Source organism: Lepisosteus oculatus, chromosome 15 (assembly GCF_040954835.1).
Source record: "Lepisosteus oculatus isolate fLepOcu1 chromosome 15, fLepOcu1.hap2, whole genome shotgun sequence".
In the NCBI taxonomy this organism is placed as follows: Eukaryota; Metazoa; Chordata; class Actinopteri; order Semionotiformes; family Lepisosteidae; genus Lepisosteus; species Lepisosteus oculatus.
Window position 1 is genome coordinate 12,386,351 of NC_090710.1, and position 14,738 is coordinate 12,401,088.

General features: G+C 33.0%; 1 protein-coding gene across 5 annotated transcripts in view; it reads left to right on the top strand.

The window, feature by feature from the left end:
* The window catches only part of LOC102696991 (protocadherin-9), a 354,468-nt gene that overhangs the window by 46,431 nt on the left and 293,299 nt on the right, over nucleotides 1-14,738 (top strand). For 3 of the 5 annotated variants that reach the window (XM_015363629.2, XM_015363630.2, XM_015363634.2), the window contains exon 3: nucleotides 1,914-2,015. The exons of the other annotated variants lie outside the window; for them this stretch is intronic. In XM_015363629.2, the coding sequence (XP_015219115.1) occupies nucleotides 1,914-2,015 (102 nt within the window). The remainder of the gene's footprint in view (nucleotides 1-1,913; nucleotides 2,016-14,738) is intronic. 5 annotated transcript variants of the gene reach the window in all.

Consider the following 14,738-nt stretch of genomic DNA (forward strand, 5'->3'; position numbering starts at 1 on the left):
AAGATTATTAACTTTTATGTATTAAGTGCCTTTCCAAACCAAGGACGCTATACATAGCGATAAAGAAGATGACAAAAAAAATCAGACATCGGCCCTAGTAAAAAGGTTATTCAGATTTAATGAGAGTCAAATAATTTGTATATCAAAGATTTGGGGAAAGGGCATTCCATAATACATAATAAAGGAGCAGTGACAGAAACAGCACAGTCACTAAAGCTCCGAGATTTAGTCCTAGGAACCATGAGCACAAAAACAGCCTTGAGTGTACAGAGCCTATACTCCAGGAAAGGAGTGTAAACATGGAGAAGTTCAGAGATGTACTGTATGATGAGCCAGATTATTTAAAGCCTAAAAGTCAGTAACAGGATCTTGTATTGAATATGTGACTTTATTGGTAACCAATGTATACACTTAAGTGTAAATGCATATTTGAAACCTAAAAAAAGTTAAGTAAATTCCAGCAAAGTAATATTATTTTTCTTTGTTTTTTCCACTCTTAAACTGAGTTCTGGATTTCAGTAATACACAATGTTACTTGTATTTACTGTGCTGCTCTGCTACAGTGCAGGAATTCCTAAACATATATGGAAATTAGATGGAATAAAACTAAATTATTGAGTAAAGTTGACATGAAAACTTGAAAGACAAGTGGCACAGCATGAAAATCCAAATTAGGCAGGGAAATACAAAGTCAATTAAGAATTCCATTAATATACTCCTGACTTCTAACCAATCTGGTGAGCATCCAACCTTTGAAAATATCCAGAATGCTTCATTTGTAGGCCTGGTAATTTGCTTATCTTTCTCTTTCTAAAATAAGAGGAATATCCGGACAATAAATAACTGTAACTGAAAATGCTATGGAGCAAGCTGACTTTTTTTCTATAACATAACTAAACTTATCTCTCCTCATTTTTTCTAAATAACAGAAATAGATGGATATCAATATATATATATTACTATTCATATTGGTACCATTTATTTATTTTTGTCTTGTTCTGTTGAATCTGCCAGGATTAATATAATCTGATCTGAAAATTCAATTAAAACTATAATTATAACTAAAATTAGATATGTTACTTTTACTTATGACTATTTTTTGGATTTGAAATACTATATAATGCATGGCTATAAACTGAAATTCATGTTCTCCCGATTGTCCTAATACAGTATATTATTTTTGATATTAGCTAAACTTCATAAAACATGTAGATTAAGATAAATCGGTTCAAATCTAATACATTGCCACCAGCTTGTTTAATATTACACTTATTGTTTTAACTGAACCAGAATAAAACTCATATTTATGCACACCATTATCAGACCTTAGGTTTTACATGCAAACAAGCAGTGTCCTCATCAGTTTCTTTACAAAAAGAGTTATGTTAATATTATTAAATTTAAATATGGAAATAAGATTTACTGTGTTCTTTTTATAATATACTTAATATTCTTGTGTCTATTTTACATAATCAGTACATGACCAATGACCAATTGTAATATCACAAACCCAGTATTACAACTGGATTAAGTAATGTATTTTGACATTTTAACTGGACTTATGTTTCCTGTTTTAACTTTTATTTATACCATATAAAAGATGACACCACTGAGTCACTGGGGTATGCACAAACGTCAAATCATCTTAAATTGTTTGTGATTTGGCATTAGAAAAAAATTAAGATGACTAACACATTAAGATGGTTTCTTAGGTTTAGGAGAGACAACATATAAACTCACAATGAAGAGTCAGATGCTTTTAATGCTAAACACAACTTATTTCCTTTCCAAGCTTCTTATTGAACAGGCTCTACTTTGCCTTACATCATTTCTTCAGAAGCAACCTCATCCCACCTGATGTATAATAAAAAAACATAAAAGGTTAACAGAGTTTTCTTGACTTTTCTATGAAGGGAACATTAACCCGAGCACGAACTGAACTGAATCCTGAATATCTGGACCTTCGATCCCGGGCTGAACTGAATCCTGAATACTGGACCCCATGCACACCCTTAGTGAGTACTAATGGTCCAGTTTCTCTAGATGTTCATTGTTTTAACAGCATCTAATTTAGTGAGAATGTGTTTTCTTTAGTTTCTTGCACACAAAAAAGTATAATTATTTTGCTTCATAAGTTATCTGTATCCTATCTTTCATAATAACATTATCATAACAATATCAGAAGGAACAATATACCTTTTTAGATTAAGAAAAATATGGCCTCCAAGTATATTATTGTATTATATTTCCATGCTAAAAAAATACTTGCTTTTGAATCAGTTTACATTAAAATGTATTATTTTTGCTTTGTTTTAAAACAATAGTATGGGTATCATGAAATGCATTATGTGGATTGCAACAGATTAGTTTCACAGCGTTTTTCTTAAACCACAATTTCTTCTTTGTCCATTTCATTTCATATCCATTTAAATACACCTTTCCTCTCTTTTTTAGGTTCTCATTCTCATTTTCTAATATTTAAGACTTCCAATCTAAAAACTCCAAGGAGGATAAGCTAACCTCCTTCACAAACATTTCCTCCATTCTAACCAGTAAATAGCTAGTTGAACAAACAATACTGGATGTTTCAAAACTTTTTTTCTGTTTCTGAATACAATCTCTATGTGCTATTACATTTGGTCTGCTGCTTAATGAATGTCACTGAGACTTAATTAATTCAAAGCTTTAACATAAATCTAGATGTCAGCCTATGCAGTTCGTATTTTGTGTTTTTATATCAAGTACTAATAGGAAGCTGGTGACACAATGGTTGGTATTGGTGTCTTGTATCACTGGTTCCCTGGGGTCAGTTACAAGGTGTTTTCTGCATGGAGTTTTTATGTTCTGTCCATGTTTGCATGGGTTTCCTCTGGGAGCTCTGGATTCCTCCCATAGTTCAAATACATACTGGTAGGAAAATTGTCTTCTGGGAAAATTGACCTTGGTGTGAATATATACTTGTTTGTGTCTGTGTGTGTGCTGTGAAGGATTGGCATCCCATTTAGGGTGTATCCCACCTTGCTTTGGATAAGTTATAAAATGGCTGGATGGTAATATTAGTGAATGCATACTTTAAGTTTCAGAACTAATTCAAATCTTGTACCAAAACCTGTATTTTTTCTTAATATGGTAAAAATGTAATTATCTCATTAATTATCTTCTGAACTGATAGTGTTGCTTTGAGAAAATGTGTTATCAGGTTTGAAACATTTTAGAAAAAAATAATAGTTGTTATTTCTTTATTTTATTTTCATGCGATTTAGCAAAAATAGACTCTTACACAAGTGATTACATTTCAAAAATTAAATAATTGGGAAAACAGTACAAGTACTGTATCACATAATACAGTGATAACTAAAGACTCTAATTTATGAGCCAATAAGCATAACTAACTATTTAGACAACAGGTAAATATGTTACAGGTTTGCATTTTAGAATTAGTTCCAAATCTGGCTGCACACACAGTTGGGACATCACAAATAAGCTTTCCTAAGATATAATAAGTTCTGTGTGTCTTTTAGTTACCTTCCTAGTAAATTTTAATCCTCCTAGTTATCCAATATGGACACTGCATATTTCAAGTTGTATTATTAGTCATGCTTCTACATTTCTGCAGTGAGGAACAGTTTCAATTAAAAGGCCAGAGTTCAAACACTGCTCCACCCAACTTTCTCCAAAGTCATAATGCATAAAAGAGTTATAAGTACAGTATACTGAAATGCATTTTTTGCTGATGATTATTGAAATACACTGAGACCAATTAAAAGCTTCAATTATATACGCCACAGTATAACTACCACTGCTTGTTTGAAATCAGACAGATTCCATAGCTATGTATTAATGCTTTCCTTTTCTCATTACGAGAGTCTCCAGTTTAGATTACACATAATAATAATTGCTTACACTTATATAGCGCTTTTCTGGACTCTCCACTCAAAGCGCTTTACAGGTAATGGGGACTCCCCTCCACCAGCACCAATGTGCAGCATCCACCTGGATGATGTGACGGCAGCCATAGTGCACCAGAACGCTCACCGCACATCAGCTATTAGTGGGGAGGAGAGCAGAGAGTAATGAAGCCAATTCATAGATGGGGATTATTAGGAGGCCATGATTGGTAAAGGCCAATGGGGAAATTTGGCCAGGATGCCAGGGTTACACCCCTACTCTTTTCGAGAAACGCCCAGGGATTTTTAATGACCACAGAGAGTCAGGACCTCAGTTTTACGTCTCATCCAAAGGACGGCGCCTGTTTACATTATAGTGATTCTGTCACTATACTGGGGCATTAAGACCCACATGGACTCCTGCTGGCCCCACTAACACCTCTTCCAGCACCAACCTAAGTTTTTTCCAGGAGGTCTCCCATCCAGGTACTGACCAGGCTCACACCTGCTTAGCTTCAGTGGGTTGCCAGTTGCAGGGTGATATGGCTAAAGTCATCCTGTTTAATTACCTGCCAAAGTATGGCCTAGTAATGCATTGGTGGAATTTTGAGATTATGTGTTGGATACTGTGAACGGTTTATCATTCATGTTCATATTTATATTTTTTTCCTGCTATAAACTAGATGATTATTGGTATCTTCATTCACAGATTCACAAAGTAATGACATGCAGTATGTGTATTGATATACTGTGTGTCCAAAACAAATTCCTTCATGTAGCCAAAAGAATCAAATTTATATCAACAATATATAAGAACATTATTTATTATTATTATTATTATTGTTATTATTATTATTATTATTATTATTATATCTATTAAGACTTATGTAATGTAAAGAGACTCACTTTATGTAAAGAGAATTCTCATTTGGGGTATGGAATCTACAATCTTTGTTGAGTAAATTGTTTAATTTAAAGGAAAAAGTGTTATTTGCCCTCAATCCCAGAAGGAATGTAATGTTGTAGAAGACAAATGCATGTCTTCACAGTAGTACAACCACAAGACCCCTGGGAAATAAGTCTCATTATTGGTCACTTCAGGACAGTAGTATCATCCAGACCTAGCCTATTTAGTTATCAGACAGATGTTTTATTCTATTAGTGTTCGATAATTCTTCTCCCTAGGCACTCAGAGTATACAATTGAAAAGGTGTCTTGTGCTGCTGGCTAAAATGCAGACTGACTATCAATAGGCTTTCACATCTGGAGATGTCTATTTCCGTATCAGTGGAATTATGTGACCGAATATTTAGTTTATTGGGCTAAAAAGTACAAGAAAATGATTACTTGGTCAGATCTTGGAAAAATATGAAAATTGATTCAAACTCATTGAAAGGTATCCAGTCTACTGTATGTCAGTTAATATGAAATATTCCACAAGTAAATGGTAGTATTCTGTTTTGCAAGAAACACTACTCTTAACAGTAGACAGACTGATGAAATGTTTAGGGTCTTCTATGTGGTTTGAAACCTTCTATCATGGATAATTTCAAGAAACATTGTCATTTTTTGGAATAATTCTGCTATTCCTCCAATTTTATATGACTGGCTGTCTCATAAAAGGCATTGTGTCACTAAATGTTCATAATTTTCAAGGCATGCTAAACAGCAATTATAATGTTTATCAAATAACTTGGTCCTTCTAACCAAATACATGTTTTCAATGCAACAACAAAGAAATGACTAAAATATATAAATATATTATTTTACTTTTTACCATATATTACTAATGCATTCTACAGTACCTAGGTATAATACTTTGTACTTGCTACAATAAAATGAAAATCTTATGTTAAAAATACAACAGACATAACTAATAAAAACTACATATTCAACTTGACATTAGTTCTGTTGTAACATAGTTACATTTTGGGCAACTTTCTACAGTATAGGCTTTTTATGATACCAGGACATCAAAATGTGTAAAAAGCTAAAGCTTGTTACATTCAACCCTGAAACACTACAATTTAGAATATGAACATGGGCCTCTTTGTTTTAAAGTTATTAAACTAACTAATTATTAACTTTTTTTTCCAGATCATGCACATACTGATTAGTCACAAAAATTGAAAAGTTTTTCTTTGTAAAATAAAAACACTTAAGATGTTCATTTTAACTCAATTCTGAATACAGCTGTCTCACATGTGGCAACTTTAGTGAAAATACAAGCACATATAGTATGTATCATGATGCCTGAGGACAATAAAACATATTTTCTAAGTAAAAGCTGTTTTGGATGTTTGGTGAATGAACTCAAATGAGAAACATTTGAATTTCCCTTTTTCTCTTTTTCTGTATATTTCTGTATATCTCTAAATATCTCATGTTTGCTTTTGCCAGTACAAAAAACAGTACATGTTAATATAAAAAAACAATTCTGTAATTTGTTGTGTAGTTCTGAAAATCTACATAATTTTCCAGGTCATGTCATTGTAATGACACATCCTAAAATACAGGAGAAATAGTAAAATCACATAATCCTAAACTGTGACATTAATGCTGTGGAAAATAATAACAAAAACATGCATTATCTTATAATCAGTTAATTTGAGTGTATACATGTTTGGTTAATGAAATTGTTAGACACTTTTCCAACCACTGCTCAGTTTACAAGCATTCATAAATCATATTACAAATAACTGAGCCCTTATCACTATTTCCAAAATGTTTTAATCATTGCTGTGTAGACTTTGTATAATCTCTTGTTGTTTGTAACATACTGTATTCAGCAGTTACCAGAATGAAATGATACACAATATGTTGAAGTACAGTGTGGTGAAAAAATAAGTACATCCCCTTAACATTATATGGTTTACCACATTTAAACATGTTTGACCTTCAACTAGTCATCACAAAGTCCTAAAAGTAGATTAAACTAACATCATTTCACAAATAACACATACAAATTCTACTTTATCATTATTTTTCATAAAATCAGCCAACATCCAATATATCTGTGTGAAAAAGAAAGTGCATTCTTAGTTTTACCTTCTCTATTAAGAAGGTATGTAGCACCAGGTGCACAAAAATGTGCAAATCATTAATTGATCATTAATTCCACCTTCTACCACCTTCCATCAGTTTGTTACGGGGACACTTAAAATATGTAATTGCATACTTACAGTATTCATACTCCACTTCAGTATTCACACTCCTTTCATCTTAATGTTTGCTGGCAGCCTAGGACAACTGAACTCCTTTAGACAAGGAAAAAAATGCATTCTATTTACAGGTTTAGATGGATGTAGTAGAATATTTCTTGGTACTGGTATTGCCTGCCAAATCCTTTAGTCATAAAATCTTTGTCTCTCCTAGAAATTGCATTTAAGGAAAACACAATTCACAGGACCAAAGCTTTCCATACTGATGCTTTTGATGAAGGGAAATCTCTATGTGACCATTTCCATATCAGTAGAACTGTTCCACCATAGTGCTTCATAGTAGTCTGCAGTTTAATTCAGTTGTATGAATGAATACAAAGTACCACACAAAAAAGTATTTCTAATGGAAGGGATGGAAGCATAAGAGATGCAATAAGCCATCTTTCAAAAAATGTATAAATACCAAATCTGATTAAAACCTTACACACAAATCATCTCAATTTACTATTCTTTTAAGTATAAAATTATTTTTTATTTCAATATTTGCTTATGTTCATGGGAATCAGAGAAGAATTTGATAACATCTGTTTAAGACCTTTTATTCTTTCTTTCTCAGAATAAGGAAGACCAAGGTGTTTCAGATATCTGTGTCAACTCTAGGGTCACAGCTATTAGGGCCCTGGGGGAGCTAAATAGAATTTCTAGACAATGTCTCTTGCTGACAGGAGGCACTTTCCTTTTCGACAGACGTTGGCAAAAGTCCCCTGATACCCCTAGGATAATTATTATGCCTTCTCTTGCTTGGAACCCTAATGCACTAGTGAAATATTTTTTTATTGTACAAATGATTAGTTTCCCCCCTGTAGTGGGGACAGCTCCTTTTATTTTTTTTAACATTCACAATTTATCAACCCAGACATTATCATTGTTGCATTCTCTTTATGTATTTTTCACATTCTGCTTTAAACTCTATTCTAATTGAGAAAAGCTGGAAAATGCTGTATAAAGTAGCTAATTAAAGTCAAATGTTTTGTTTTCTGGTGGTAATATTTTAACTGTGTCTGAAAATATAGCTTTATTTGTATTCCACTAGCATCTATATCACATAAAGTGTTGCAGAAGTATATAATTAAAGGCTTAGTTCCTTCATGGAGACATGATAAACCATGAGACTAAAGTTTTTCTTTCTAACTCTCTTTAACAATGATAGCAGTAGGGCACATTTATTCAACTAAATAATCAGGTCTAACTGTTCATACATGTTAGTGTGATTACTAATTGTGTTATTTGTAATTACCATAATTTCCCCAAAATCAAGCTTTAAACTCATGTGACAACATGAGATAAGAAAGGTAAAATTGACCCCAGCTATAACCTTCAGTTCCTTAAAAAAGTCTACATTTTTAGTATTAATAATAATAGATAATTTTTTCCAGGACACATAAAATGTATATACTGTACAATACACAATAAAATACATACTGTAAACTATGTTGAATACAGAATAATTGTTCATACACATGTGCCATGTCGATATTTTCAAAATGTGTTCTACCAAGAAAAAAACTTTCTAGAAGGAAATATTGTCAGAAATACAAAACATCATTTTATAGTTATTCAGTATTATTTTAATAAATAATAGTTAAAGATGAGGTTAGAACAAAAATATTTTGAAGTCATATTATTGCTATTGCAAATGCTATTATTAGACATGATACTGTATACAGTATATGGACTTTTAATAAACTTCTTCCAGGAGTCACTTAAGACAGGAATGATTGCTCCTGAAAAAAATATTGCTGGGAAATTGATAATTTTATGTCAATCCATAAAAGGGTGATAGAACTGGAAAAATGCTAGATTGATAACAATAATAACAATAATTGAAACTAAATTATACGACCTTGTTATAGTAATAAGAAGGATAGTCAGCATGAGTTTTGAAAAGGTAGGATACATGGATAATGGAAAAAAAAGGCATGTGACAAGTAATATATTTAGATTTTCAGAATACATTTTATAATGTTGAATCTATAGAAAATGAGTGGATATCAAGGAAGCTGTTAGTGTTACAGAATAAATAAGTGTAATAGAAAGTGTAATAGAATAAATACTGTAAGTAAAGGTGGATGCTGCACGTTGGTGGTGGTGGAGGGGAGTCCCCATTACCTGTAAAGCGCTTTGAGTGGAATGTCCAGAAAAGCGCTATATAAGTGTAAGCAATTATTAATTATTATTAATTAAAGTGAATGCTGACAGCTTAGATTTCCCCAGCACTCTGTAACAACAACCTTGAGACCAGATATTGTGCTGGTCTTAGAGATCACCAAACAGGTTATCTTACTGGAGCTCACTGTAACCGCAGGAAGATTGTTTGGAGGAGGCCTTTGAAGGAAACTCACTAAGTATGAGGGACTATTGCAGCAAGGGCTGGACAGCAAGGTGCATGCCAATTGGATACAGAGGTAGCTCAATCACTGCTTAGAACCATACGTGCACTGGGCATTGTGAGAGAGAGGAGGAGACAAGACATCCGGAAAAAAAAAACAAAGCAGCAGAAAGAACCTCAAGATGGATCTGGTTAAGAGAGGAGATCCATGGGGATTAGTTTAGTGGCAGCTAGACTGATAAGCCTCAGCTGGGTCACCTGGGGCAGGGTATATGATGTTGAAAGACCCAAAACAACCAATGAATCAAGGAATCTCACTGATAATGTGCCTAAGAGCATCAGTAGATGTATTAATTCAGTCCATAGGAGAGCTAACATTTGAAAAGCAGACACGCAGAAGCTTAACCATATTCTGAAAGTAATGTGCTTTCTTGTGTTTACTGCACAATAAATCTGTCTCATCCTAGCGTTAATCCCGCATCAGCAGGGTCTGCTTGTCTCCATTTGGTGGTTTGACATTAAATGCGATCGAGAATACTCCAACCGGCACGTTGCTCTGCCTGCTGTCGGAGGAGGGGGGGGGGGGAGGAGAACAAAGTAATATAGCCAATTCATAGAGGGGGATTATTAGAAGGCATAGGACATTTGGCCAGGACACCCCTACTCTTTTCGAGAAACACCCTGGGATTTTTAATGACCACAGAGAGTCAGGACCTCGGTTTTACGTCTCAACCGAAAGATGGCGCTTTTCTACAGTATAGTGTCCCCGTCACTATACTGTGGCATTAGGACCCACATGGACCGCAGGGTGAGCGCCCCCTGCTGGCCTCACTAACAATTTTTAAACTTGGTACTTAAAAGTATCTATAACTATTCAGGGGGACTCTTTTACTGTTTGCTATTGTTTAGTTTTAAGATTCTGGTCAAATATGTTGTAATCTTTACTGTATATTGCCTATGGAGAAATCTTTGTTTCCATATGCTCCATGCAATCTGTACCCTCTTCCAGGCATAAGGCAAATTTGTAAGGAGAACTTATATCTATCATCAGTGTTTTAATTTAAAAGTTACATAATATGAGTTTGTATATACAGTACCTTGTGTGTGAATAAATCTTAAAAATAAACAGAAAATGATTTTTTATTTTGACATCCTTAAAAATATCTTCTTGGCTGACATACTGTACTATACTGTTTATGTAGTGTGTAATTTATATTGATTTATGAAGTACTATAAGTGGATTTGAAAGCTTGATCTGTTCATTTTGATAAGATGTAGCTGATAAGAAGATACATTTCTGAATATTAACTCTATCTAAAGTATTTATCTTTTATTTAGCTGTAGCCTACTTTCTGTGATTGGAGTATGGGATATGCTGTAGCATTATTTCTTTTCATGTCTGTGAGATCTGCATGTCTTCAGGGAAAAACATACAGTATGAAACAGACATGATAATTGTCCATAATTAAAATTCTGGTTTTGATCAATACTTTTTTTAAAGTCTTGAATATAAGTAGTTATGTGAATATTTTTAATTCTCGGCTCAAAATATTACTTATATTAATTAACATTATAAGATGTGTCATTGGATTTAACTTCAGGGAAAATATTTGGATGCTTCACTGCAAGTTGTAAAATAGGAAGTGAGAACTCTTTCTATAAACAATACTTACAATTTTATATCCTAAGAATTCCATCATAGTGTAAGAGGAGAACACACATTTTAAATCCTAACATACATACTATATACAGTATGTATATGTTCTGTTTTCATGCACTCTTGTGGCATTTTAACATTCAATTTGTATTGACAGATGTCAAATGTTCATCCACAAACTAATAATTGTTTCATCTATCTTTAGCACAGGAACATTCTTAAAGCAAGACTTTTGTTTTTGGACCGGATGCAGAAAAACATGGTACCAAAAGGAGATATCACATGACACATTTTCAATATCCATTGTAAGCACTACAGTATGACTTTATTTTTTTGTTTGTGCAGCAGTACTTTCCATGTTGTGCCTGAGGGCACCTCATCATTGAATTCATGTGCATTGCTCAAGTTGGTTTAGATTAAGAATCAGCACAGTGCCTGAAATTGAATGTTAAAGGGTTCAGCAATCTTTGGCAGTCATACTGATTTTTATGTTAGTGAAATATAATTTGGATTGTTGTCATGGTTCTAGGGTGTTCCCATTGTTTATTTTATTTGACTTCATTTGTTAGGTTTTTGTGATGAGATTGATATGTTTCCATTGACTAGCCATGGATTACTTTAGCTATCCTCAGAGTATCTCCTGTTGGGGAAAAAAAAGTAACTCTTCACTGATGTATTATGCAAATCTTCTTGTGTACTCAATAACTGCTCAGCCATTTTTCATTTGTGCTTCTGAATAATTATTGTGTTTCTCTGTGGCATTAGTATGAACCTCCATCTATCCATCCATTTTATAACCACATGCAATTCAGGGTCACCTGGGAGCTGGAGCCTATCCAGTAAGCAATGGATGCAAGATAGAATACAACCCTAACCGTACGTCAGTACACCGCAGGATACACACAGACACAAAGACGCACACACTCACACCAGGGTCATTTTTCCCAGAAGCGAATTAACTTACCAGTATGTCTATGGACTGTGGAAGGAAACTGGAGCACTAGGTTAAAAGCTGCGCAAACATACAAATTCCACTGAGGTAGCACCCTAGGTGTGAAATTGAACCCAGGTCCCCTGCAGCAATGCTAACCACTGAGCCACTGTGCCACCCAAAACTTCATCCTTCTTTCAATATAATGTTATGTTGGCAAATGGTTTTAAATAATTCAAGGTTATTTTAATTATTTTGACTTATCATTTTGACTTATTTATCTTTAAACTGGAATTTTAGCTATAAACATAATACACCATAATACATTTAATGGCTTGTAAATATTTACCAAAGTTTTCCTCTTCCTTGACATTCTCAATTTATTAAAATGTATACAATTCATAAATATATTCAAGAGTATTAATTTTTTGACAGAAAATGATTTCGTCAGCATTTTGGAGCATGTTCTGAAGAAAATCGAGATAATGAGAAAATGTTTTTTTTTGTGAATAGGGGACCCATGCCTCTTGTGTATATGTTGCTATCACATAAAGTCGTTGTTGCTAAGGAATATGCGTTCTCTGTGGGGGATAATAAAAGAGCAGCAGGAGATTTTGTGAATGCTTTCAAGAACTCAACTGATATTAGTTCAGACATTTTCATGCAGTTCTCATTAGCCTGAGTGTGAATGGCACAACAATTTCCCATAGTTCGCTGTTTGTGTTTTTATGGCTCTGATGGGCAAGGAAGTAACTGATGTCATTTCAGAAATGCAGTCTCCATCTGCTATGGAATTACCATTTTAAAACACAAAATACAAATGCCTTGAAATTTAAATTTAAAATATAACATTGCAGGTGTACATTTTCAAGCTTAGGAGCACAATTTTTTATTTCTACAAATGTATAGCATGCTACAAAGTAGCAGAAATAGCAAAACTCTGCCTTCATTTTCTAGAAATCTTGATATGATGAAAGAATTATCTAATATTTAGAGTTCCAAATAACCAGCTTAGCAAATATTAAATGTACTATTTATACAAATATACTATACTAAATATATATGAAACATATAATTTAAACTAGAGATTGTTGTATATACTACACTATCTTAAAGCTGGATGTTGATAAATGTACTTACAGTACAGTATATATTAAAAGTTTTATGTAGAATGTATATGTACAATAGATAGTAAGATACATATATTTAATCTTGAGAGTACTAACCAACAGCTGATAAAAAAAAAATTCTGGTAATTGCTTTTGTTGCTTTAAATTCAATATCCTGTTTCACTGAATAAGTAAAGAAATAGCTCTTCATACCTTAGATTTAAAATTATTGTTACACTATGACATTTGCAGAGTGCTACAGTACATTCAAATTGGTCCATTTGTTTCATGATAGAGGTTAATTTGAATATACTTGTCTGTCATGTTTTTAAAAATTGGATTTTTAAAGTGGCTGTCTAAAAAATATACAAAATGCAGAGTTAATCAGCTTTTCCGTATATGAAATTGCCATTAAGCTGTAAAGCACTCTGAACTTTATTCCTGACAGATGAGACAGGAAAATACATCTTGGTCAGCAACCTCACATTTAATACTTTTCAGTTTATGATTAGCTGTAATCCATCTGGATTTAAAGAAACTAGTAGGCTTTATGAATAAGATGCTGATTCCTTCAGAAAACAGTTTAATACATTAAATTAAAGGAATGGGAGCTTAGTCAAGGTGCGAGACCAAATTAATAAATAAAGAAAATGGTAAAAGAGGAGTCTCCTGTGGTCATCCTTTCCAAAACTGTTGCTCTCTGAAGGCATCATTATCTGGTTTTATCAGTTTATTGACCTAAAACCTGCACCAGAGGAGCCTTAATATTTAGTTGTTCAAGACCGAGCTTATAAGCATGGTTGGGTGAAACAAGACTTTGAAGTAGATTTTCTGTTGAAGGATTACCCCCTAAGGACTTGATTTATATCAAATTTTAATCCTTAAATATAATTCAAAGATTGTGTCCGTGTGTGTGGGTGGAGAAGGTGTGAAGAAAAAGAAGACCGTGCAGCAGTCATCAAATATACACTGGCCATCACTGTCCTGTACGTTGATGATGATGGTTTCAGTCTAGTAATAATGTTCTTTTATGTATGTCAAAATTACTGTGTTTTTGATGGGGAACACCCTTTAATAAAATTTATTAAAACCAGCATATTACTTAATAATGGAAGTTATTCTGCAGTTATGGTTCCCACATAGCCTGTGTATCTTTTTTGTAGTGTTAGGATGAAGCTAGTGTAATATGTTGTAGTGTAATATGTTTTTCCATAACTTGTGCTGGAAGCTAGAGTTAAAGTTTTAATAATAACAATAATAATTGTTTTTTTTTTGCTGAATGTATGATCTGTTTCATAGTTCAAACTAATTAAAAGTATTAGCTTTTCTTAATTTAAATGTATTAATTATTTTAAAAACATCTGATTATCAGAGAAAAAATTATGTCATAATATGTATCACAAGCTTCAGATTATCAGGTTTTGTAAATTATAAATATTTTTTTTATTTAATTGGGTACTGCAATATTTGAAATTATCTTTTTTTTGTTTTGGAAACCATGGTAGTAGTTAAAAGCCTTGATTTTTATTAACATTTCAACACCTTAAATATGGTATAATATGGTATTAATGTTAACGTTCCAGAGCTTTTTTCAAACTTTGTTG